The 27,639-nt window shown below is 40.9% G+C and overlaps 2 protein-coding genes and 1 long non-coding RNA gene across 4 annotated transcripts in view; 1 reads left to right on the top strand and 2 right to left on the bottom strand.

Annotated features, from left to right (window-relative positions):
• The window catches only part of MARCHF1 (membrane associated ring-CH-type finger 1), a 548,885-nt gene extending 535,061 nt beyond the window's left edge, over positions 1-13,824 (top strand). For both annotated transcript variants that reach the window (XM_060011951.1, XM_060011950.1), the window contains 2 exons: positions 2,046-2,193; positions 13,523-13,824. In XM_060011951.1, coding sequence (XP_059867934.1) covers positions 2,046-2,193; positions 13,523-13,824 — 450 coding nt within the window. The remainder of the gene's footprint in view (positions 1-2,045; positions 2,194-13,522) is intronic.
• LOC132425715 (uncharacterized) lies at positions 4,322-17,225 on the bottom strand. The gene is made up of 3 exons (XR_009519480.1): positions 13,817-17,225; positions 13,176-13,279; positions 4,322-6,554 (listed from the first exon to the last, which is right to left on the bottom strand). It is a non-coding gene; the product is annotated as an uncharacterized lncRNA (long non-coding RNA).
• A 763-nt stretch (positions 17,226-17,988) lies between these two features.
• The window catches only part of TMA16 (translation machinery associated 16 homolog), a 44,744-nt gene continuing 35,093 nt past the window's right edge, over positions 17,989-27,639 (bottom strand). Inside the window, exons 3-7 of the mRNA XM_060011952.1 lie at positions 26,705-26,742; positions 25,425-25,509; positions 24,138-24,286; positions 20,173-20,215; positions 17,989-18,672 (exon numbers count right to left, since the gene is read on the bottom strand). Of these exons, the coding sequence (XP_059867935.1) occupies positions 18,492-18,672; positions 20,173-20,215; positions 24,138-24,286; positions 25,425-25,509; positions 26,705-26,742 (496 nt within the window). The 3' untranslated portion in view covers positions 17,989-18,491. The remainder of the gene's footprint in view (positions 18,673-20,172; positions 20,216-24,137; positions 24,287-25,424; positions 25,510-26,704; positions 26,743-27,639) is intronic.

The raw sequence follows: 27,639 nt of genomic DNA, 5'->3' as shown, positions 1-27,639 counted from the left end.
GGTTTGTACGATGACTGTTGGGGCTTTTACCATTAATTAGGAATTCCTAATTAATAGCAAAGGAGAGAAAATGAAGGAGGAAGGGGCAATTCCTATGTCAGGAAGACAAAAACTCAGCATCCCGGGAGATAGCCACTCACATCTCACCGGTAGGAAACAGTCCTTGTCACCTCTGCCAGGAAGGTGGGAAAGTAGCTTCAGCTGGCACAGTGCCAACCCTCAGAGGCTTAGTCTGTTAATGCAGGAGAAGGAGAGGAGTGTATTCTCCACCACACCTGTCACATCTCTGACTCTAAGGAAGATGAGGCACCTGGGCCCGGAAAGACCGAAGGCTTCACCCATGTCTCAGAGCTGGTGGCAGAGCCAGGGCTTCATGGAGCATGATGGTGGGGTGGGATGGGAAAGGAGTGTCTTCTGAAGCTCTAAGAATTCTGCTTTAGCAAGAGCATAACAGGTAAGGAATGTGACGACTCATAGCAGCACTATTCACACTACTAGCCAAGATATGGAAGCAACCTAAATGTCCATCGACAGAGGAGTGGGTAACGAAGATGTGATATATCATACACACACACGCAATGGAATACTACTCAGCCACAGAAATAATGCTGTTTGCAGCAACGTGGATGGACCTAAAGATTATCATACTAAGTGAAGTCAGTCAGACAGACAAATATAATATCACTTATATGTGGAATCTAAAAAAAGATACAAATGGACCTATCTACAAAACAGAAATAGACACAGAAATAGAAAACAAACTTTTGGTCACCAAAGGGGATAGGGTGGGAGAATGGATAAATTAAGAGTTTGGTATGACTGATTCGCTTTGTTGTGGGGCAGAAACTAACACACCATTGTAAAGCAATTATACCCCAATAAAGATGTTAAAAAAAAAAAAAAAGAGTTTGGGATTAACAGATACACACTACTATATAGAAAACAGATAACAAGGACCTACTATATATCACAGGGAGCTATTATATCTTGTAATAATCTATAATGGAAAAGAATCTGAAAAAGAATATATATATACATTTACATATATATAAAACAATCACTTTGCTGTACACCTGAAACTAACACAATATTGTAAATCAACTATACTTCAATTTTTAAGAAAAAAGAATGTAAAGAATCATGGATTACTGAAATAATCCATGATTAATAAGATCATAGTGGTTTGATTTTCCTATAGAAATATGCAAAGAAAAATAAAGATCAAATCCTAACACAGTAATCAAGTGATAGTGTCACTGTCAACACATTAAAATTTTGTTTGGTAGCAAAAATTTCATTTGAGAGCTTATTACTTCAAAGTAAATAATGGAGATGTTCCCTCATGTAATCCTTGACTTCTTACTATAAACACTGTGGCCCTCCCCCTTTCGAAGGCTGAGGGGGCAGCCCTCAACTTTCTGAGGAGTGTGACTTGGGGACAGTGGTTGTGACAGTAGTGGCAGCAGAAAAGCAAGGCTGCTCTGGAAGGGGTTGCAGCTGACCACCTCCCATTGCCAGGAGGATAAAATTTGTCTTCTAGAAGAGTTGTGAACAGATGTTGACTTTCTCTCACAGATACCATTCAAATACTTGTTAAGTTGACACATTCAAGAATGCAACACTCTATCAGGTTATGTATTAATCCAAGAAGAGACTATGTATTACTGCTTATAACCTAGGACCACAGAGAAGTAATATGCAGACACCTGAGTGGAAATGATTTCTGAAAATTGTACAGTATAAAACTGGCCCCTTTGTGTTACAGACAAGGGAACTTAACAGGGTAGCAAACCAGGAATGACCTAATTTAATTCATTTGGAGAATAGGAATTTTTTTTTCATTTTAATGTATGCTTAAGTTATTATAACTCCACAGGTTATGATTTCAGATCTTTTCAAACACAAAGACTTATGTATTATAGTGTCATCTAAATGACAGCTCTTCAGTGTTTTCCCTCAATTCACGATTTATGCCTGGGGTATAAATGGGGAGCAACATTTACGGGTTGGGGATTCAGTTGTGTGTGATTCATTTGTAATTGCAGTGGGAGAAACTGCAGATGACCAGGAGTGAGAGGAGGAAGATATTCTGCTCTGTCACCTTCCACGTCATTGCCATCACCTGCGTGGTCTGGTCTTTGTACGTGTTGATTGATCGGACAGCGGAGGAAATCAAGCAAGGCAATGATAATGGTAAGAGCATGTGTCCATTCTCTTTCCCTCGTGGATCCCGAGACAGGCAGGGAAGATGTTTCCGAGAGCATGTTGGGTGCATGAGCAACACCCAGTACTGGCGACGGAGTCTGCTCCAGTTACGTTATTTTATTTATTTATTTATTTTAAATCCCACATTTGTTTATTTTTTTGGCTGTGTCGGGTCTTCGTTTCTGTGCGAGGGCTTTCTCTAGTTGTGGCAAGCGGGGGCCACTCTTCATCACGGTGCGCAGGCGTCTCACCATCGCGGCCTCTCGTTGCGGAGCACAGGCTCCAGATGCGCAGGCTCAGTAGTTGTGGCTCACGGGCCTAGTTGCTCCGTGGCATGTGGGATCAGACCAGGGCTCGAACCCGTGTCCCCTGCATTGGCAGGCAGACTCTCAACCACTGCGCCACCAGGGAAGCCCTCCGGTTATGTTATTGATGACCGCTCGGACTATAAAGCACTGAGCACACAGGGTTCCCAAGCTGAGAAATAAGATTTATCAAGTAAACCTTAGTGGGGGAGAAATATACAGAGGCCATGCACCACTTTAGGCTTTTCAAGGAGCTGGTAAGTATCAGGTTCTGCCTGATGGGAAGAGGCAAACAGCGGTAAAAATAGAAGGTCTTTCATTGTATTTAATTCAGCCCAGTTGGCTTCTTGTAACACACAAATAAGATGGCAGTTAGCAGAGATGTGGTACAGCTTATTGATTGGCACGCTGTAATTTGATAGAGTAGGTTAACACTGCAGTTTGAAATATTTGCTGCGCTGAGTTTGACAGTGAAGGATGGTATGGAGTCTGCAAAGCGAGATGTCTTAAAACCACTGAGGCATGTTGTAACATTTTCAATGGGTAGGTCCTTCAAAACGGGAGCAAAAATGGCTTATCTTCACCTCCGTACCCAGTTCTGTTTCCCAGCAGGTTCTGCTGGCTTTTAGCCTGTAGCCTAAATCATAGCAGGTGAAACAGTGAGGAATATTCCCCTAGCCTCCCCCTGGGGGGGGAATATATATATTATATAGAAAACCAGCAGTGAATTTGGAAGGAGAACTTGTTCAGATGATAACACTAAGTCTGTGTCTCCCTCAAGAAAAGAAGGTGAAAGAAAGAACAAGATGAGAGGCAGTGAGGGAAAGAAGGAAGGAGGAAAAGAATTTTTTAAAGGAGAGGTTTCTGTCTTCTGTGTCTCTTTGTTGGGAGTCACAAAAGCGGGGGGGGGGGCCCTTCTCGTGCTCCTTGGGTGCTGCTTCTGGGCAGAACAGGGCTGGGCTCAAAAGGACCAGGACCCCAGACCCCCCAGGATGTGTTTTATGTAGCTGGAGCATGTGTGTGGCAGGAGTTCTCCAGAGACAGTGTCCTCTTCTGTTTTTGTTTTGCGGTATGCGGGCCCCTCACCGTTGCAGCCTCTCCCGCTGTGGAGCACAGGCTCCGGACGTGCAGGCTCAGCAGCCATGGCTCACGGGCCCAGCCGCTCCGCGGCACGTGGGACTCTCCCGGACCGGGGCACGATCCCGTGTCCCCTGCATTGGCAGGCGGACTCTCAACCACTGCGCCACCAGGGAAGCCCATACCATACACTTTTTAAAGTTATTTTCAGGTTTTTAAAAATATTTATTTTGGGCTGCGTCAGGTCTTCGTTGCAGCACGTGAGATCTTTCGTTGCGGCATGTGGGCTCTTCATTGCGGCACGCAGGCTTCTCTCTAGTTGTGGCACATGAGCTCCAGAGCGTGTGGGCTCAGTAGTTGCACCACGCAGGCTTAGTTACCCTGCGGCATGTGGGATCTTAGTTCCCCGATCAGGGATCGAACCGGCATCCCATGCACTGGAAGACGGATTCTCAACCACTGGACCACCAGGAAAGTCCCTATTTTCAGTTTCTTAAAAGCAAGTGAAAATGAGATAGCTTTTATCTTCGGTGTTCAGAGCTTCTGAAATAGGAAGCAAGATCTTTATCACAAAGCAGTCCCCGTGGTTATTCCTACAGAGTCACTGACCAGAGGGACAGCTCCTGACCTGGGTAATTTCAAATGGGACCATGGTGACTTTTGTAAAAGTTTTTTAGTAGAAGACTCTCTGCACTTAAGTTCAAGTTGTATTTAACACCTAACTTCCCAAAGTGCACATTTTCAGGTAGTGTGGGCATCTGTGTGAGTTATTATTTTAATCTTCCTTTGGCATTGGAACAGGGGGCGCTGATCCTGAGTTGGCTTTTAAAGTTTTGGAAAAAACTGCATAATTTAAAAGTCAAAATATTTTAAATCCCTCTTGAAAACATTTGAGGAGGAACAAATTGCCTTCTTTAACCAGAGTGGAGGTCGAATATAAAACAGCATCTTCTGAGCTGTAATAACAGGAAAAGAAAACTAAATACATGGTACTTGAAACTTTAACTCCCTAAGTTATCCATGTTGCCAACTCTAATTTGGGAGAACAATTACTCCTCCTGTCTTTCTTTACATATTCTAGAGGAATGCTCCAGGGTACTTATCTGTGTGCTGAAAACAAAACAAAAGTTCATGCTGTCTTTTATTTGTTTAGTTATTTTTGGCTGCATTTTGTCTCCGTTGCTGCACACGGACTTTCTAGTTGTGGTGAGCAGGGGCTACTCTTCGTTGTGGTGCACAGGCTTCTCATTGCGGTGGCTTCTCTTGTTGTGGAGCACAGGCTCTAGGCACACGGGCTCAGTTGTGGTTCGCAGGCTCCAGAGTGCAGGTCAGTAGTTGTGGCGCACGGGCTTAGTTGCTCCACGGCATGTGGATCTTCCTGGACAAGGGCTCAAACCTGTGTCCCCTGCATTGTCAGGCAGATTCTTAACCACTGCGCCACCAGCAAAGCCCCATGCTGTCTATTAAAGGGACTATAGATGTTAGGGCTGCCGCAGGACCATTTAAATGCATAGAAGCGAGGGACTAGAATAAGAAATTGATTTTGTCTCACTCCCCTGTGAGCCTCCGAGAACATCCAGGGCTGTGCCGTGCCTACTGGCTGTTAACATTTCTTTGAGAATGTCTTAAAAATCACTTCCCTGCCATCCATATAATATTCGCCTTTTCAGCAACGTTGCTTAAACATTCCTTTTTAACGTAATTACACATGCTCTTATTGTTCACAACGCCAAAGTGGTAAACACCAACTTGGGCAAATGATCAGAAGGACAGGGTCTCTTTTTGCCTTGGTCATGTGCTAGTTATCTTCAACAAAATAATTATCACTCAGAAGCTTGCTTTTCTCATTTGTTGACTAAATTGGACTGAATATTCTCCAAACTTTCTATGATTCATTTTTCAAAACCACCAAAAACACCATGAACTTGCCCTTGCATCAGATAAATGGAAACAAGGTGTTTAGGGCTTCCCTGGTGGTGCAGTGGGTAAGAATCCACCTGCCAATCAGGGGACACGAGTTCGAGCCCTGGTCCGGGAAGATCCCACATGCCGCAGAACTAAGCCCGTGCACCGCAACTACTGAGCCTGCACTCCAGAGGCCGCGAGCCACAACTACTGAAGCTCCTGCACCTAGATCCCATGCTCTGAAACAAGAGAAGCCACCGCAATGAGAAGCCTGCGCACCAGAACGAAGAGTAGCCCCTGCTCAAAACAACTAGAGACCACGAACAGCAACAAAGACCCAACGCAGACAAAAATAAATAAATTTATAAAAAAACAAAACAAAAAAACCCCACATACTAAATTATTTTTAAAAAAAGAAACAAAGTGTTTATACAAATTGTACATGTATCATTCATGTTTACTCACAATAAAAATTACCATTAAAACTAGTTAAGGGGAGAGAGAGACCTTCAAGATGGCTGAAAAGTAAGACGCGGAGATCACCTTCCTCCCCACAGATACACCAGAAATACATCTACACGTGGAACAACTCCTACAGAACACCTACTGAACACTGGCAGAAGACCTCAGACCTCCCAAAAGGCAAGAAACTCCCCACGTACCTGGGTAGGGAAAAGAAAAAAGAAAACAGAGACAAAGGAATAGGGACGGGACCTGCATCTCTGGGAGGGAGCTGTGAAGGAGGAAAAGTTTCCACACGTTAGGAGCCCCTTCGCAGGGCGGAGACTGCGGGTGGCGGAGTGGGGGGAGCTTCAGAGCCGCAGAGGAGAGAACAGCAACAGGGGTGCGGGGAGAGATTCCCGCACAGAAGATTGGTGCCGACAGGCACTCACCAGCCCGAGAGGCTTGTCTGCTCACCTGCTGGGGCGGGTGGGGCTGGGAGCTGAGGCTCGGGCTTCGGTCGGAGCGCCTGGAGAGGACTGGGGTGGCGGCGTGAACACAGCCTGCAGGGGGTTACTGCGCCACAGCTAGCCGGGAGGGAGTCCGGGAAAATGTCTGGACCTGCCGAAGAGGCAAGAGACTTTTTCTTACCTCTTTGTTTCCTGGTGCGCGAGGAGAGGGGATTAAGAGCGCTGCTTAAAGGAGCTCCAGACACGGGTGCGAGCTGCGGCTATCAGCGCGGACACCAGAGACAGACATGAGATGCTAAGGCTGCTGCTGTCACCACCAAGAAGCCTGTGTGCGAGCACAGGTCACTTTCCACACCTCCCCTCCCAGAAGCCTGTGCAGCCCACCACTGCCAGGGTCCCGTGATCCAGGGACAACTTCCCCAGGAGAACACACGGCACGCCTCAGGCTGGTGCACTGTCACGCCGGCCTCTGCTGCCACAGGCTCACCCCGCATCCATACACCTCCCTTCCCCCAGCCTGAGTGAGCCAGAGCCCCCGAATCAGCCGCTCCTTTAACCCCGTCCTGTCTGAACGAAGAACAGACGCCCTCCAGCGACCTACATGCAAAGGCGGGTCCAAATCCAAAGCTGAACCCCAGGAGCTGTGCAAACAAAGAAGAGAAAGGGAAATATCTCCCAGAAGCCTCAGGAGCAGCGGATTAAATCTCCATCAACTTGATGTACCTGCATCTGTGGAATACATGAATAGAAACACAGGCACTAGTCCCCTCCACCAGGAAGCCTACATAACCCACTGAACCAACCTTAGCCACTGGGGGCAAACACCAAAAACAATGGGAACTATGAACCTGCAGCCTGCAAAAAGGAGACCCTAAACAGAGTAAGTTAACCAAAATGAGAAGACAGATAAAAACATAGCAGATGAAGGAGCAAGGTAAAAACCCACCAGACCAAACAAATGAAGAGGAGGTAAGCAGTCTACCTGAAAAAGAATTCAGAGAAATGATAGTAAAGATGATCCAAAATCATGGAAATACAATGGAGAGAATACAAGAAACGTTTAACAAGGACCTAGAAGAATTAACGAGCAAATACACAATGATGAACAACACAGTAAGTGAATTAAAAATTATCTAGAAGGGGCATCCCTGGTGGCACAGTGGTTGAGAGTCCGCCTGCTAATGCAGGGGACACGGGTTCATGCCCTGGTCTGGGAAGATCCCACATGCCGTGGAGTGGCTGGGCCCGTGAGCTATAGCCACTGAGCCCGCGTGTCTGGAGCCTGTGCTGTGCAACAGGAGAGGCCACGACAGTGAGAGACCTGCGTACTGCAAGCAAAAAAAAAAAATTCTCTAGAAGGAATCAATAGCAGAATAAGTGAGGCAGAAAAACAGATAAGGGACCTGGAAGATAAAATAGTGGAAATAACTACTGTAAGAATGAAAAGAATTGAGGACAGTCTTAGAGACCTCTGGGACAACATCAAACACACCAACATAAGAAGAAGAGAAAAAGAAAGGGACTGAGAAAATATTTGAAGAGATTATAGTTGAAATATGGTAAAGGAAATAGTTAATCAAGTCCAGGAAGTGCAGAGAGTCCCATACAGGATAAATCCAAGGAGAAACACGCCAAGACACATATTAATCAAAGTATCAAAAATTAAATACAAAGAAAAGATATTAAAAGTAGCAAGGGAAAAACAACAAATAATATACAAGGGAATCCCCATAAGGTAAACAGCTGACCTTCAGCAGAAACTCTGCAAGCGGGAAGGGAGTGGCAGGACATATTTAAAGTGATGAAAGGGAAAAACCTATAACCAAGATTACCTAGAAAGGATCTCATTCAGATTCGATGGAGAAATTAAAACCTTTACCAACAAGCAAAAGCTAAGACAATTCAGTGCCACTAAACCAGCTTTACAACAAATGCTGAAGGAACTTCTCTATGCAGGAAACACAAAAGAAGGAAAAGACCTACAATAACAAACCCAAAACAATTAAGAAAATGGGAATAGGAACATACATATTGATAATTACCTTAAATGTAAATGGACTAAATGCTCACACTGAAAGATACAGATTGGCTGAATGAATACAAAAACAAGACCCATATGTTTGCTGTCTACAAGAGACCCATTTCAAACCTAGGGACAAATAGAGACTGAAAGTGAGGGGATGGAAAAAGATATTCTGTGCAAGTGGAAATCAAAAGAAAGCCTGAGTAGCAATTCTCGTATCAGACAAAACAGACTTTAAAATAAAGACTATTAGAAGAGACAAAGAAGGACACTACATAATGATCAAGGGATCGATCCAAGAAGAAGATATAACAATTGTAAATATTTATGCACCCAACATAGGAGCACCTCAATATATAAGGCTAATGCCAACAGCCATCAAAGGGGAATCGACAGTAACACATTCATAGTAGGGAACTTTAACACCCCACTTTCACCAATGGACAGATCATCCAAAATGAAAGTAAAGAAGGATAAAGAAGGAAACACAAGCTTTAAATGATGCATTAAACAAGAAGGACTTAATTGATATTTATAGGACATTCCATCCAAAAACAACAGAATACACATTTTTCTCAAGTGCTCATGGAACATTCTCCAGGATAGATCATATCTTGTGTCACAAATCAAGCCTTGGTAAATTTAAGAAAACTGAAATTGTATCAAGTATCTTTTCTGACCACAACACTATGAGACTAGACATCAATTACAGGGAAAAAAATCTGTAAAAAATACAAACACATGGAGGCTAAACAATACACTACTAAATAAGCAAGATATCACTGAAGAAATCAAAGAGGAAATCAAAAAATACCAAGAAAGAAATGACAATGGAAACAAAATGACCCCAAACCTATGGGATGCAGGAAAAATACAATCACACCTCAAGAAACATGAAAAATCTCAATAAACTACCTAAACTTACACCTACAGCAATTAGAGAAAGAAAAACAAAAAAAACCCCAAAGTTAGCAGAAGGAAAGAAATCATAAGATCAGATCAGAAATAAATGGAAAAGAAATGAAGGAAATAATAGCAAAGATCAATAAAACTAAAAAGTGGTTCTTTGAGAAGATAAACAAAATTAGTAAACCATTAGCCAGACTTATCAACTGACACTGCAGAAATACAAAGGATCATGAGAGATTACTACAAGCAACTATATGGCAGTAAAATGGACACCCTGGAAGAAATGGACAAATTCTTAGAAAAGCACAACATTCAGATACTGAACCTGGAAGAAATAGAAAATATAAACAGACCAGTCACAAGCACTGAAATTGAGACTGTGATTAAAAATCTTCCAACAAACAAAAGCCCAGGACCCGATGGCTTCACAGGCAAATTCTATCAAATATTTAGAGAAGAGCTAACACCTATCCTTCTCAAACTCTTCCAAAATGTGACGGAGGAACACTCCCAAATTCATTCTATAAGTTCACCATCACCCTGATACCGAAACCAGACAAAGTTATGATAAAAAAAACCCTCCAGAAAGGCATAGAGGGAACTTACCTCAACATAATACAGGCCATATATGACAAACCCACCGCCAACTTCATTCTCAATGGTGAAAAACTGAAAGCATTTCCACTAAGATCAGGAACAAGACAAGGTTGCCCGCCCATTCTCCCCACTATTATTCCACATAGTTTTGGAAGTTTTAGCCACAGCAATCAGAGAAGAAAAGGAAATAAAAGGAATCCAAATCGGAAAAGAAGAAGTAAAGCTGTCACTGTTTGCAGATGACATGATACTATACATAGAGAATCCTAAAGATGCTACCAGAAAACTACTAGAGCTAATCAATGAATTCGGTAAAGTTGCAGGATACAAAATTAATGCACAGAAATCTTGCATTCCTATACACTAATCTGAAAGGAGAAAAAAAACCTATATGCAGAAAACTACAAGACACTGATGAACGAAATTAAAGATGATACAAATAGATGGAGAGATATACCATGTTCTTGGAAAGGAAGAATCAACATTGTGAAAATGACTCTACTACCCAAAGCAATCTACAGATTCAACGCAATCCCTATTAAGCTACCACTGGCATTTTTCACAGAAGTAGAACAAAAAATTTCACAATTTGTATGGAAACACAAAAGACCCCGAATAGCCAAAGCAATCTTGAGAAAGAAAAATGGAGCTGGAGGAATCAGGCTCATGGACTTCAGACTATACTACAAAGCTACAGTAATCAAGACAGTAATCAAGACAATATGGTACTGGCACAAAAACAGAAATGTAGGTCAATGGAACCGGATAGAAAGCCCAGAGATAAACCAAAGCACATATGGTCACCTTATCTTTGATAAAGGAGTCAAGAATATACAGTGCAGAAAATACAGCCTCCAATAAGTGGTGCTGGGAAAACTGGACAGCTACATGTGAAAGAATGAAATTAGAACACTTGCTAACTCTATTCACAAAAGTAAAACTCAAAAATGGATTAAAGACCTAAATATAAGGCCAGACAGTATAAAACTCTTAGAGGAAAACATAGGCAGAACATTCTACGATACGACATAAATCACAGCAAGATCCTTTTTGACCCACCTCCTACACAAATGGAAATGAAACAAAACAGATGAGACCTAATCAAACTTCAAAGCTTTTGCACAGTAAAGGAAACTGTAAACAAGACTAAAAGCCCTCAGAATGGGAGAAAACATTTGCAAATGAAGCAACTGACAAAAGATTAATCTTCAAATTTTACAAGCAGCTCGTTCAGCTCAATATCAAAAAAAACATACAACCCAATCCAAAATTGGCAGCAGACCTAAATAGAAATTTCTCCGAAGATATACGGATTGCCAACAAACACATGAAAGAAGGCTCAACATCACTGATCATTAGAGGAATGCAAATCAAAACTACACTGAGGTATCACCTCACACCAGTCAGAATGGCCATCATCAAAAAGTCTACAAACAACAAATGCTGGCGAGGGTGTGAAGAAAAGCAACCCTCTTGCACTGTTGGTGGGAATGTAAATTGTTACAACCATTATGGAGAACGGTATGGAGGATCCTCAAAAAACTAAATATAGAACTACCATATGATCCAGCAGTCCCACTCCTGGGCATATATCCAGAGGAAACCATAACTCAGAAAGACACATGCACCCCAATGTTCACAGCAGCACTATTTACAATAGCCAAGACATGGAAGCAACCTAAATGTCCGTCAACAGAGGAATGGATAAAGAAGTGGTACATATATACAAGAGTATTAGCCATAAAAAAGAATTAAATAATGCCATTTGCAGCAACATGGATGGACCTAGAGGTTGTCATACTGAGTGAAGTAAGTCAGACAGAGAAAGACATATATCAAAGCTTTATATATATTAAAAGCTTTCCTTCATCCTTAAAATGTCCACTGAGCAAGGCAGCGTGGAAAACAAAGACCAACCAGACGTAGATCCTGCACTGTCAAGGTTATGGCACAGCAGAGAACAAATAACTTATGTCAGAGAGGGACTCATGCCACAGGTGTAAAAATAACATGAAACTGGAAGAGTGAGAACGCTTATCCCCAGCTGGAAATTATTTGAGTCAGGTTTTGTGGGACAGGTAGACATTCAGAAATAGAGAAGCAAAATTCTGAGAGAAGAAATATCATGGGCAGAGGCTTGGAAGGAGAGAATCTCCAGGCACTTCCAGGGCACAGCTGGTAGTGTCACAGGTGGTAGTGTCATTTAGGAATCAGAGGGGAAAATGAGATGTAATCCATGGGGATTTCCCTAAAAATGGGAGACAAAACACACTTCAGCTTGTCTGTGGTTAACATCCTTCTAAACAAGGAGACACTACTGCTCAATTGAACAGCTGAGAGCAAAAATTCTAAATAAAGAAACGTGATCATCTTCTGCAACAGGGTTTCTCAACCTCAGCACTATTGGCATTTTGGACTAGGTTTACTCCTTGCTGTGCACACAATGCGGGATGCTGGCAAAGCAGCATCACAGGACTTACTAAGAAGTCAGTAGCACCCGCCCAACACCAGGTATAACGATCAGCATCTCCAGACACTGCTCAGTGGCCCAGGGCACACAACTACCCCCAGCTATAAGCTGCTGGTCCCCCCAGCTCAGTGAGTCAGGCATAGACAGGATTAAGGAACAAGGCAAGCCCTTCAACGTGAGGCAAATGGGGCAGGGGTCCAGTTTGCTTCCAGAAGCATAAAGTATTCATAAATGTCACTCTTACAAAATATAGACAGGATGTTTCTTATAACTCTATTCACTGTTACAAGTAAGTAAAACCCGACTTCCCTAAAGTGTGGTTTCCAACCCACCCTTCTCTTTTACTTGACGGTCTCTCACATGAATAAAGGCAGCTATCACATCCTCCATACCATCCTAATGTTGGCAAGAGGTGGTCTCTTGACCATCATATATTTAACATTTGTAATTATATGTGGCGTAAATACTGTTGTAGTTACAGAAATGCTCGTGACATAGTTTTAAAAACTCTTTGTGAAAGAAAGTCCATTTCTAGTTATGGTGATGGAAATTAAGAGAAAATATTGATTGATGTCTAAGAAAGAGATGGTTCTCAGTAACAAAAATGTAAGACTGATAAAACAAGTGACTAAAATTCTAAATCTTATGCGTGTCTGTACTCAGGAATTCTGAGATGTGGCAGCTTCTTTCTTTCTCTTTTTTTAATTTTAAAGGTAATGAGGGTGGGGAGGGAACCCATGGGTACAATCCCACACATGTACCTATTACATTACCTTAAGAGGATCCTAAAGTCTGATTCTTTCACTTCCTTAAAGATTTAGCTGTAAGGAATAAATGTCGAAGTAAGTATCTGATGATCACAGTAGGTTCTTGATGGCTAAGAGAGATGAGAGACATCATTACAGGGGTAGGGGAGAGAATTTTTTCATGTACAATTTTGGCAATACCTCGAGAATATTTAAGGCAATTAAGCAACAGGTTATAATTTTTACTAGTTAAGAATATATTCCTGATCTATGTATTAACAGGCTGGCATGATCCTTTCAAGGAACCACAGGAAAAGAATCACCAAATCCATCAATAAAGACTTGGTGGTAATGTTCTCTCTTTTACTTCACAGGTGTCCTTGAATGGCCGTTTTGGACAAAACTGGTTGTGGTGGCCATCGGCTTCACGGGAGGTTTGGTCTTCATGTACGTACAGTGCAAGGTCTACGTTCAGCTGTGGCGCAGGCTGAAGGCCTACAACCGTGTGATCTTTGTGCAGAACTGCCCCGACACGGCCAAGAGGCTGGAGAAGAACTGCTCCTGCACGGTGAACACGGATGCCAAGGACGCCGGGGCAGTAGTGCCTGCCTTACAAACGGGGACCAACGCACTGCCACCTTCAGAGGGCGGCCCCCCCGAAGTCATACCTGTGTGATGGGGCCAGCCGGGAGTGTGTCACTGGAGTATCACCTGGCCCTCAGCCACTACAAGTGACAGAAGTGATCCTGAGTAGTCACCCTCATTATCTTCTCTCCTCTTTCTGACTCATTTGTCCTTTCTTTGCTCAAAAAGAAAGGAGAAGAAACACCAAATGATCAGGATCCCATGAAGCAGTCTCAAGTGTGAAGAGAAAATGTGAAAAGTTGGCTGGAGAACGGTTTGTGAGACAAGGACCGCTGGAGCAAGGAATGCTTTCAGGCAATGAGGAGAGACTAACTGGACAGACCCATGAGTCTTCACAGTAACAGGGCAAGGTCAAGAATACAGACTTGAATTGCAACATGTCTTTCTTCTAGGGCCTTGTAATGTTAACTCTCTCATCTGGAAATGACAAACACATTTGGTTTTAAGCTTGAAATTATCTGCATTATCCCTAAGGCACATCAGAAGCAAACTCAGAAGATGCATATTTTGATATTCATACTTTGACAGCTAACAGGTTTTATGGCTATAGTGGAGTCCAGTTGTTTTGACAGATGCATGTTTTTAAAATAGATGCAATACACATTTCAAGATATTAATACTTGGAATTATGTTTAAATCATGATTTTCAGAGATTTGGGGGTTTAATTAGCTCTGTTAAATACCCACAGGAGCCTTGTATACTCCACCTGGACCCTCTGAAACAGTGTTGTCCAACAGAAATATAATGTGAGCCACAAATGAAGGCCACATATGCAAATTTAGATTTTCTAGTAGCCCCATTAGAAAAAGTAAAAATAGGTGAAATGAATTTTGATAACATATATTATTTAACACTATATACCCAAGTTATCATTTCAATGTCATCAATATAAAAAAAGTATTGAGTTATTTTACAGCTCTTTTTATGAACCAAGTCTTCAAAATCCAGTATGTTTACAGCATAGCTCAATTTGAATTAAACTTATTGGCTAGTGCAGCCCTAAAATTAGAGACAAAGCCTCTGCTTCATTTAACAATTGAATCTTTCAAAACAGCAGCTTAATTCACTTTTATTCAAAGTATCACAAATACTATTTTACAAAGCACTAAATTAATCAAATTAAATATCTTGGTTAAGAGTTAGGTGAAGTTACCATTTCTCTAAAGGGTGAAAAAACAAAACTACAAAGCAATCTGCCTGTGGTAAGTTCTGAAATTAACTTATTTGCTACTATGAAGCACTTATAATAGGGAAAATAATTTACAGACGTACCTTTTTTTTTATGAGGTGTCAACTTGACAGATGAGTACTTATGACCAAGCATTAGACTGTATTTTAAAAAGCTGACAGTATTTCCCTTGCTCAGCTGGGAGGCAAAAATATTCAACAGATTCTGTGCTAAGTAATAAATTGAATTGTTTAGGTTTGACAGTTCAGTTGATTATTGTATTCTTTGCATATTCATGTAAAACTGAAATGTGAATGACATAGCAGTGAGCTAGATTAATGATTATAAATATAGTGTGGCCTGTTAAAGAGAGATGTCTTACATAAAATGAGGTGATTTATTTTTGCTAGCTGTCGTATTTATTATTGTGAAAAGGCAACCGTGATGGCCATAGAACCAAAGCATGGGTATCGTATTGCACAAATCTGGGTATCACATTGATGCACTTTGTAATTGTCAGTGGGCTTTTTCAAAACTCACACGTTACCATAGGGAAAGAAAAGAGAAATAACCTTTTACTGAAGAGAAGTCTGATTCGATATGAGTAGTGGCTGACACTGAGTCCAAATAGTCCCAGTTCCTAGAAATAAAGCAAAGGTCAACAGTATCAACTTTGTGTGTGTGTGGCATGTGTTTGTTCCTGTATATACATGAGAAAAACGTCAAGGTATTCAGTCAGGCAGGAAACAAAAGGTTTAAAACCCATCTTTCTTAAAACTTGCTGTAGGAGTGCGGAATGAAGGCACAGGAAAAACTAAGTTGAGGCAACTAAACGACCAAAATTTCTGCACAAATAAAGACATAGTGGTGTAATTAAAAATACACGAAGCTTACACAACCTGGACTTCGTATTAACTCCTTAAATTTCCATTTTCAAGGTTTAAGATAAATGCACTCACGGATAATGAAGCTTTAGGGGATTTCACCGTGGCACCTCACCCGAGGGATTAAATGTGATTCATTCTTTTCTGATAATTTCCCTAAGCATTTTACTAATCCATTTCTCCTGAGGTTTAGCAATGGCAACACTTGTTTACAAATATTCCTGAAGGAACAAAATCTAGCCACCAGCAAACAAAGAAATGTTGATTTCTCTTTTGTTTGCTCTGTAAGGAAAAGGATTATTTACCTGAATTATACCATAAATACCATTTAAATTCTGTCCAAACTTTAGCAATACAGGTAAGTGCATAATTTCACAGTGGAAGACGATTAGCTTAATAAATAATAATTTATTAAGGGGCATACCAAACACTAAGAAATTCTAGAATGAAAAGTAAGGATAAGCATTACTGTATTAATGATAAAAAATGACATGGTGTTTTAAAACCATACGTAAATTCTCAAAATGAACTTGAATAGGCTTTGACTTTCTTGAAATGAGAAAAGAATATAGCTCCCTAACACATTAAAAGTCAACATTATTCTGCTATTCTTTAAATTTAAACACTGAACTCCTGAATTTAAATCTTTAAAAGTTTTCCTGTAATGGCTGTTGGTAGTTCAAACAATCTGAAGTAACTATGTGCATTTAAAACCTAGTGTCGAATCTTTTCTTTTATGTTCTGTGTGGCAGTGGTACACTTGTCCTTTCGAGGACCGGGTTTGGCTTTGTGACAACACTTTTGTGGACTGGATATGCCCTTAAAAAAGAAAAACTGCTCTCCGGAATGGCAATTTTTTGAAGCATGCTCACCTGCTTATGTAAGAAATAAAATGGAATTGCAACAAAGAATGAAATTGAAGAATAAACTTACAGTTCTGCTAAAATCTTGGCTTTTTATCATCATGAATCTGTGGTATTATCAATACCAGAAAACATACATTTATGCTGTTGATTTTTTTAAAGAACTGTCACTCTAATTGTGTAAAATCGAAGATTAAATTGTAAAGAAACGAAATCCAGTATTTTTTTTTTAAAGTGAAGCCCAAAGGGCAATTAAACTTAAGTACAAACAAAATGTAAACAAACAAAACAAAAATGTTCCCATCGACTTGGGATATAAAGCAATGGAGAAATAAAAGGAAGACAGGTATATATATACTCGGGAGTCTTTCAAAATGCCCTAGGATTAAATCTCACTCCGAGCTTGTTACATGTGATTATAGTCCCAGAGATGGCCACATAGTTACATTTATCTTGTTTTGCAAAAGGTCCCTAAAACTATCTATTCTCACTCCGAGCTGCTGTTACATGTGATTATAGTTCCAGAGAGATGGCCACATAGTCACACTTACCTTGTTTTGCAAAAGGTCTCCAAAACATCTACTTATTTGGGCTGGAAAACTAGCTCATGAGAGCAATGACATCACTAAGATACTCTAATTGTCATGGAGGAGAGGTGGGGAGGAAGGTTTTTCCATCTGCCTGACACAATTTCCCTTTCCTTGCCATGATAATATTTTGGAACAAAGTAGAGCTCTTAAAACTGATCATTATCATTATGGTAGCTGTCATACGATAATTGTGTAGGACTTACTTACACTTTAACGAAGAAAGATGAAAATTAGTTTTCTTTCCTTAAGTCAGCCCAAAGGTGCTATTTTACCTGTCAATACAGTTGAAAGGAAGTACTGTTATTTTGGGCTGCAGTGTTTCCTCCACATCTGAAGAAAGCCCATTTGAAACTGCATTAAAACAAACAAGGAAAAATTATTTTAACTGTGTGCAATTTGGGGGATTGAGCATTTGTACTTTTTTCGGTTTTACCTAATTCTCTTGCATGAACGATTTACTGTTTTGTGAATAATGTGTACTAAGACAAAGTAAGGAAAAGAAAATAATTACCTGTGAAAAACAGACTTTGTATATTAAACAAGTGATCCAAACCTTTGTTGTGGTTTCTGTATTTTTTGCCTAACTTACCTGGATTTCTGCAGATTTGTATCTGCAACATTCAAACAGCCTTGAGTTCTTAAGATTTTTTTTTTTAAATATATAAATTTATTTGTTTTATTTTTGGCTGCGCTGGGTCTTCGTTGCTGTGTGTGGGCTTTCTCTAGTTGCGGTGAGCAGGGGCTACTCTTTGTTGCGGTGCGTGGGGTTCTCATTGCCGTGGCTTCTCTCGTTGCAGAGCATGGGCTCCAGGTGCGCGGGCTTCAGTAGTTGTAGCTCATGGGCTTAGCTGCTCTGTGGCATGTGGGATCCTCCCGGGCCAGAGATCCAACCCGTGTCCCCTGCATTGGCAGGCGGATTCCTAACCACTGCGCCGCCAGGGAAGCCGGAGTTCTTAAGATTTTATAACGGTCTGGGTTTTTAAGCAGGGTCTGAACATATTTATATAAACATAAAGCAACATTCATTTTTAAGTTAAAATCATAACACTGTTTTTGAAACTGAAAATGGGATTCTCATATAAGAGAATAAGCTAAACAGCAAACTGTTGTGTAGAGACAATTATTTACCATAATCAATTCAAGTGTAACTTGAAGTTCTCAAATTATTTATTTTCAACTCAAGTAAAGACAATTAGGCCACTGCAGTCATTTCCTCATCTGTGTCACTTGATTCATCTTTCAGTTCCAATTCTCCTAAATCTCTGTCTACAGCTGTCACAGGTTTCTTCTTACACTTCTTAGGCACTGCATCATTAGCACAGATTTTTCTCATTTTAATGTTTGGCAACTTCTTCAGATCAAAATCCCATTCCCTAGACAAAAGAGAGAATGCAGAGGGGTGGTGAGGGGTGGTGAGGTAGGGAAGTAATAAAGTCAATATTCAAAACTAAGCAGAAGAAAGTTTACAAATTTACAGCAGATTGAAATGCACTAGAAGGAAACAATATAAATGCAGTAGAAAAAAAAATGTCCCAAGAACTGAGGTTTGCTTTTTCCATACTTAACTGAACTTTCTCATTAATCTACAATAGCAGTTAACTGCACAGAGAATTCAAAATTTCCAAAGCAATGCAGGAATATATTAGGCAGAAGTTACAAGCAAACTCCGTTCCATTCTTTTATTCTCCCTAACCCAAACACTTCCCTCTATTAGGACATATATGGTATCAAGAATCTCTGAAGTAGGAACTACATCATCCTGGAAAATCTCCAAAATGCACAGTCAGAAAAGGTTTTTCTTTTCACACACAATGGTAAATCACAATTGTTCTAGTAATCAAACAATTTTTTTGGTTATAATAGGAAACTTTTAGTTCTTCAACCCCAGCTTTTCTGTGACAATCCTATGTTCAATTACTTTAAGAGCAATGTGAAGATTCTTCTGAGAACTGAACTCTGATACTAACAGTCTAGGCTAATTTCTTCTCATTTCTGGCTTTCTCTGGGGGAGGCAGAACATACACTGTTTTAGGAATAAAGAGAACATTTATATATCTGATTACTTAACATTACAGGCAAAAAAAATTAATGTATAATCAATCTTAAGCTCCATGTACTTATAAATACATGTACATAGGCTACAAAGTGAACCACTTCTTAAATATGATCAGTGAATTCTATTAGAGCGAATATTTTATGAATATTAAATATCTTCTATGAATTCAGAAGTATAAAAATATAAAATAAGCTTAAGGGTTTCAAATAATATGGACTTAAATGTATCTAATTTCAATTAAAATTTCAGACTGATCAACATGGTCTAGCTAGTATCAAAATGATTAATAAAAATTATGTTCTAAAGACAAAGAACCCATGTTTGAAAACTGAAAACAGGAAATCCTACTCACTGGTCTCTCGGTCACACAGCACTATTAGAGAGACCACTGGGGCAACTGGTTCTTTATGATTTAACCATTTCCCCATACCACTTCCCACTAGCCACCTTCTCCAGAAGGGGGTGCTGCAAACAGTATGGGGACAGGACTCAGCCAACAAGTCTGCTGCTGACAATTTATCTTTTTAAATAACAACCAGGGAGGCACAAGGATACCATGTTCTTTAAGTACTATATTAAAGAATTTTAAAGTATTTTGAAAAACAAAAGCACCAGGTCATTATCATTTCAGTGTACATCAGGCATCTCAAACAAATGCTGAACTTAGGAAAATTCTTACTTCAACTGATGAAAGAGGAAAGGTTAAAAAGAACCTCCTAATTTTCTTTTAGCTCTAACGTCTAGACTCAAAAGGGAAGAAAGTTTCTCTCTTATGTATTTTACTTGCAGCTTCAAAGAACAAAAGAGACAGACTCACCTAAAAGTTTTCAGATTACCTGCATTTAAAATGTCTGGAATCTCTGGAAAAGAAAATAATTTATATCTATTAGGCAATGTTTTCTATGATAACATTTATAGTTTCCTCATTTATTATCTCAGAAACAATAATAACTGACAGACAGAAAGAACATCCAAAGAAAAACAAAATTTCGAAGCATGATTATAATGCTATAATGAAAAGTAAGTTTTGCAAGCATAAAGGACTTACTTTATAAGAAGGTGATTCAAAAAGAACACTATTAAATAATGTATTCTACCACAGAATCTATAAAACAAACCTATCAACAAAATAAACTCTGTCCTTTTAGACAGTAAAGGTGCCTGGCAAATTCTAACTATCAGTCCCCTACAACAACATGCTCAGTTGTTTTACATATTTTCTTGGTGAAAGGTGCAATTTTTTCAAGCATATAGTTCGCTTTGGCAAGGTAGAGTTTGAGGAATGCAAGGATTATTAAACATTAAAAAATACTATTAAAAATGTAAAAACTTTTTCAAATAAACTATAATCAATAGGTGTTCAATAAAGTTCAATAAAATTTAAACCCATTTTAAATGAAAACTAGGTGTATGACAGCTCCTTATGATTAGAAAGTGGATCATAAACCTATACGCATGGGTCATCCATGTTGATGGAACACAGAGGCATGTTTAACAAAAACTGGAACACTGCTGCAAAAATTCTGGCCAATGGATAAAATATTAAATAAAATCCAGTATCAATTAATGAAAAAGATAAAAATGTTTGACATGACTGTATACTGACTTTTACAATAGCTTCAGAAAATAAGAGTATGAGTACGAGGGGTCAGGTGTTTAAAAGGTATAAATTAAGCACAATTATTTTTTTTAAGAAATTCTAATAAAATGAGTCAGGAACAGTTATACCACCATGGAGCAAGAGGGAGAGATGTCAGTTATCTTGTCTTCTCTGAACCTGATCAACACAGCATTTGGTGACAATCTGCCCACATGTTTCTAGATGCTTGTAAACTTGATAGAGTTGACAAAGTTTTTTTCACCAGATACATTCCATGCATCTGGAATAAGGACTGTGGCATAACTGGAAGACAAGGTCTGAGTTTTAGCACTGGCTCCACCACCAGCAGATGTCTGACCTGGAGTGTGCCGTCAATTACTGTTGATTAACCTGGCGGCTGTAGGCTGAACAGACTGAGCACAGAGACCACCTAGGAGGCTGTCATGATGGCAGAGCTGAGATGGTGGTGGCTCGAGCCAGAGGTGCTGGGGGCAGCAGGGCAAGCCATTAGACTCTTAAGTATATCCTGCTGATGAGCTGGGTGGAATGAGAAACCGTCGGCAGGGTTTCTGACACGAGCGACGGGGCAAGTGGTGATATCACTGACGGACACACGGAGCTTGCAGGAGAAGCAAGTTTTAGGAGAAAAGCTGGACTCTGCTTTGGGACATAAGCTGGAGATGCATGTAAGACATTCAAGTAGATACTCTGAGAAACCCAAGTTTGGTAATGCAAGTCTGGAGTTCTAGCGACAAGTATTGAGAATATAAATTTGGAAGTTATGAGCATTTAAATGGTATTTAAAACCACCGGACTGAATGACATCAACTCAGGAATTCATGTAAATAGAAAAGAGAAGAGGCCCAAGGACAAGGACCTGGGTCAATATTTAGTTTGTGAGGCTATGAGGGATTCAACTCAGGACACTGAAGTCATGGCCAGTTAACTTGGAGGAAAACCAGGGAAGGTCAGGGGCTTCTACCCCAAATAGAAAGTGTGACAAGAAATCAAGGGATCATCTGTATCGAACACTGCAGAAAAGTTGACTACATGAGTGCCCAGTACAGGCACTATGTGTCTTAGCAACTTAAAGGTCATTGGTGACAAGGGCTTTTAGTTGAGTGGTGGCTACAAAAGCTTAATTAAGGGGTTCCAATAAAAATGGAAAAATGAGGAAATGGAGACTACAAGCATAGACAAACTGAGGTGAAAAGGACACAGTGGCCGAAGCTCTCCCTCAACCTCCTACAGTAGGTTCTGTGTCAGGCACTTGATACGTGAAATCTCATCTTTTTTTTTTTTTGCCGTACGTGGGCATCTCACCGTTGTGGCCTCTCCCGTCGCAGAGCACAGGCTCCAGACGCGCAGGCGCAGCGGCCATGGCTCACGGGCCCAGCCGCTCCGCAGCATGTGGGATCTTCCCGGACCGGGGCACGAACCCGTGTCCCCTGCATTGGCAGGCGGACTCTCAACCACTGCGCCACCAGGGAAGCCCCTCTCTTGACTTTTAAACAACCTGGGAAGGAGGTGCACTATTTACCTCTATTTTTAAATAGAAGGTAACAAGGCCAGGGAGTGGGTGGGAAGAAACTTGCCCTGTTATATAGTAAGCTGTAAGGGGTTAAGTCCAGATCTATCTAGTTCTGAAGTTATTCTGTTGTTTTTTCAGTGAAGACACTCACTGCTTAGGAATGATGTGGAGGAACTGCCATCTACTCAGGGCTCACAGTGTCACTGAGGGTAAGTGCCTGATGCCAGCCTTCCAGCTGTCGAGGTATATGCTGCGAAGACATCCAACTCTATGGATCCACCTACGGCCAGACTGACGCAGCTCCAGCAAAACAACTAGGTGAGGGACCAGGCTCCTCCCCCACGAAGTTCCCCTATTAGAAAGCCCTGGGGAACGCAGATAACTGACCACCTGAGTGACCCCGTTCCCCCTGCTGGCGCCTTTATGAAGAGTGAACCCATGAAACCCCAGGCATCCCGCCTATGACCCTAACGAAGGCAGGGCCCCAGGTCCCTGTTCCCTCCCTCTTTCTCTACTGGAGACCTCGCTGTGTGGCCCTCAGGCATGTCCTGTACCATCCAGGACTTTTAAGCACTAAATCTTGTTTTTTTCAAAGCTCCCTGCTGGTTTTTGCTGAGGTGCACGCTACAATCACAGTAAGAACCACGAGGGTGGGGTCCAGCCACAACACTGGCTCCAGTGGGGAGAATGCCTGTGGAGGCCACCCCAGACCTTCCTGGCGCACAGCATCACTATGCACAGGCTGGGACTAACACAACAGTTACCCACAGGGTATCTGCTTCAGGGCCCTATTGTTATTATTAAAATTTAAAAACCTAATGTTGCTTTAAGCATTTCATTTACTGTACTTCCCAAGCAAATCCACACAGGAATGCCTATAGGGACCAGGCAGGGAATGTGAATGAAGGAAGGTTTGGAACCACTGAATGCTCAAGTCTAAAAGGGACAGTCGCTACTTTGCTCTAGCAGATGACGCTGCCAGACCACCGCATGTTTTACGAGAAGCCAGAAATCTACATTTTTCATGTGAAATCAGCAGATTTTCTTATACTGACAATTAATAAGCCAATCAAACACCATTTGCAGGCCATGTAGCCCTTGGGTCATCACCTGACTTTGGGCTTTGCAAGCCCTTACAAGTGCCCTCTCCTCTCCTCCTAAGCGCCTTTCTTCAGACAGTGTTGTTAAGCCCACAACATACTTGTCTTCAGGAACTGTAAGAAATGCTAGTGCTAAGAAAATTTGATTTCTATAATTTCTCAAGAAATGCTGCAACAAGTATAGGTCTTTACTACAAGACTTACAAAGACAAGAGGACACAGTACTTACTCTAAAGAAACGTCGATGTGGTTGGAGACGGGCAAGTAATAACTCTAGAACAAAGCAAATCAAGAACACTGGAAGGGAGAGGAAAACCTTACTGTCACAGTAGAAAGATAAGTCACTGTCAACACTGACAGTTTGGGGAATGTAGGAGGAAAAAAAGGATGAATTCAAAAATTATTCCAAACACTCAAAAGGAAAGGAAATCAAAGGAAGAAAATCAAACTAAACTAAATAAATAGAATAAGTAAAGCCAAATATGACTAGAAAGAAGGGAAGGTACGCTGAGAACACACCAAGCCCCGTACTGCCGCCCTCCCGCTCCTACCGAGGCCGCAGCCCCTGTACTGCCGCCACTCTCGCTCCGTGGTCTGCTTGATGGCCGCCTCTCGGGCGCAGTGCCGCCGGCCCCGCCTGGCCTTGATGCTGTTGTGTAACTCAATCTGCTCCAGCTCACTGCTGAACCGATTTAAATACCTGAAAAACAAGAAAATGATCTGACTTACAGAGTCTCTGTTTGGCTTATATTAGTTCATTTAAAAGATAATCTCCCCCCGCCCCCAAAAAAACCCACCATAAATCCCCAGCCTTCGCCTGTCCCTGAAGTTTTTATATTCCTCTGAGTTCCTTAAGTTCTCAGACCTTCTCGTGGTAACTTAACCATTTTCCAAATTCCTGTGACCACATCAAAGCCTGCCATTAAAGTGTCTGTTAACCAAACTCCGTATCCACGTACTCAGCCACCTCCTGGACATCTCCATCTGGCTTAACATGCCACCCCTGGCCTTGCCTCCGCGCTGCCCCTAGGCGCCCCCTCCCGACCCGCTCCATCCCCTGGGACAACCATTCATCCAGCTGCCCAAGTGAGGAATGCGAGTGCCCCCCCTGACTCCTCGCCTCTCTCCCTTTTACGCCACATCTAAGTCTTCATTAAAGATGGGGACTTCCGCTTCCTTCAAAGGTCTGCACTCTTTCATTTCTCTTCACCACACTGGTCCCACCATCACCTCTTGCCTGGACTGCTTCATCAGCCTCTCAGCAGTCTCCCAGCCAAAGCCTGCCCCCTAGTCCATTTTCCTCATTCCTCCAACTGAGACCTTTCTAAAGTTTAAAAATGTGACCATCGCAGGTGCTTGCTGTAACTATGTCTCCCACGGTCCTTGGATAAAGTCCAAACTCTTACACTGATATCTGAAATCTTTCAAAAGCTGGTTGTTTATCCTACCTGTCACAATTCCCTCCTTGAACCTATTATTTCAGTCTTATTAAATGTCTGGCAGATCACTAAATACGTTGCTCTCACCCCGGGCTTTCAGATCTTGTTCTCTCTGCCTAGAGGCTCCAACTACCTCACCTCAATCTGCTAACCCCTATCTTTAGATGTCAGTTTAGATGACATTCCTCCAGGAAGCCAAGAAACTGGGCTAACTACCACTCTGAGGCCCAGAAAGGTTACAAAGCTACTAAAATGGCTAAGCTAGTGTAAGAATCCAAAGTCTTGATAACAAAGCTCATTTGCTCATCTATAAATCCCGAATAGAACTCTGAATCTTGAAGAATCAAGCTGGGGAATTCCTGTTACTGACCCTTTGCTCATAACATGCCCAGTGTTTACCTTTCAATTAATTCACAAGCATCTCTCTTTGAATATCCTACTTTTTTGGGATCAAGATGATTTTGAAACCACTGCAGTTTTTCACCTATAACAACAAGTACCAAGACAGTTTAACACCACAAGTCATCATTCAAGCAGAGGTAGTCATTATAATTTTCAACATCAATGTGTTTAAAACAGTATCAAAATTTATTTCAAAGTTAAATATAAAGTTTTGTGTGGGCTCAAAGCTAACTAAATCAGTCTGTCAGAAATTAAATTGTCACATTTTAATTGGGGCAAGAGACAAGGGTAGGAGGGACGCTTTTCTGTATATATTTCTTATCCCGTAAGGATACAAAAAATTTAAAAAAGGAAAGAACACTCTTAACAGAACATGAAGTTCTAGGTATTTATAAAGCAAAGGATAGAACTTATCCGAAATAACAAAAATGAGAGTCTGATCAGATTAATGAAGAAGATGACATCTGCTGAACATTTAATAAGCAGCAGGCACTATGTCAAGACCTTTACAATCTTATGAGGATTATTATTATTATTATCTCCATTTAGAAGAGACAGGTTAAGTAACCTGTTCAGGGCCTCAAAGTTAGTAAATATCTTAGGCATACAAGATCTGCCCTATATTGTGCAGAATGACTGACATTTATAATCACGGAGCTGACAGACTTCATCCTTATGAGTAAATCTGACCATCGCGGTGTCACTTTCAATTAGATTTCTCAATATTACAAATCAAGAAATGGCGCTACCCAGGATTACTGACAAACCGTTTAGAAATACTATTCTATTGCCTGATAAAGCATTAGAGTTAATGGTTCAAATACCTCTCATTTTGGTTATAAAGCCTAATAGCCACTCTTCTGAAATCTCAGACTTGTCACACACACAAAAAGACTAGGACTTGTCACACACACAAAAAGACTATGACACTGAGATACAGACTGAGGATGTATATATTCACATCATTAAATATGAATTGTTATTTTCAAAATCCTTCATAATTCTAATGGTCAGGGAGCTAGAATTAAACTTGAGAGAGAGAGAGAGAGAGACAGGAAGGGGGGGATGGATAAAAACAGGTAGGTAGGTACTAAACAGTTTCTAGAAAACTGAGCTAGATATTATTAACAGTTTGTTCTCAGAGCTTATTGATTGATTTTATTTTGTTTTGATCAAGTCTGGTAGAGAAAATTCACTTATATAAAAATAGTATTTTACTAAGAGAGTCAAAAGAAAATAGGTATAGAGAGGAACTTCAAATAAGTATATCCACTTACCAATAAGTTTGAGACGTAACGCCTTTTCATTCTTCAGTCTTGGGAGAAAAAGTGTGTATGTGTCAGAAAACTTCCAAAGCAAGTTTTAAAAATCTGTCAAAAGCAACAAAAACTACCCAAAGAACCTTAATTCAAAGATCATTCTTTTATGCATATGAAATTAATTTTTAAAAATTATTTTGTTTATTTATTTGGTTGCACCGGGTCTTAGCTGGAGCAGGTGGGCTCCTTAGTGGTGGCATGCGAACTCTTAGTTGCGGCATGCATGTGGGATCTAGTTCCCTGACCAGGGACCAAACCCAGGCCCCCTGCATTGGGAGCACGGAGTCTTAACCACTGCACCACCAGGGAAGTCCCGAAATTAATTTTTTTTAATGAAGAAACACTGAATACCATGCTTCTCTTTTAAATCACTGGAACAAAATTCTTAGAAATGCACAACCTGCCAAGACTGAATCAGGAAGAAATAGAAAATATGAACAGACCAATCACAAGCACTGAAATTGAACCTGTGATTAAAAATCTTCCAACAAACAAAAGCCCAGGACCAGATGGCTTCACAGGCGAATTCTATCAAACATTTAGAGAAGAGCTAACACCTATCCTTCTCAAACTCTTCCAAAATATAGCAGAGGGAGGAACACTCCCAAACTCCTTCTACGAGGCCACCATCACCTTGATACCAAAACCAGACAAGGATGTCACAAAAAAAGAAAACTACAGGCCAATACCACTGATGAACATAGATGCAAAAATCCTCAACAAAATGCTAGCAAACAGAATCCAACAGCACATTAAAAGGATCATACACCATGATCAAGGGGGGTTTATCCCAGGAATGCAAGGATTCTTCAATATACGCAAATCAATCAATGTGATACACCATATTAACAAACTGAAGGAGAAAAACCATATGATCATCTCAATAGATGCAG

This window comes from Delphinus delphis, chromosome 5 (assembly GCF_949987515.2).
Source record: "Delphinus delphis chromosome 5, mDelDel1.2, whole genome shotgun sequence".
NCBI classification, from domain to species: Eukaryota; Metazoa; Chordata; class Mammalia; order Artiodactyla; family Delphinidae; genus Delphinus; species Delphinus delphis.
Note: the sequence above shows the minus strand (reverse complement) of the source record. Positions and strands in the feature narration are given on the sequence as shown.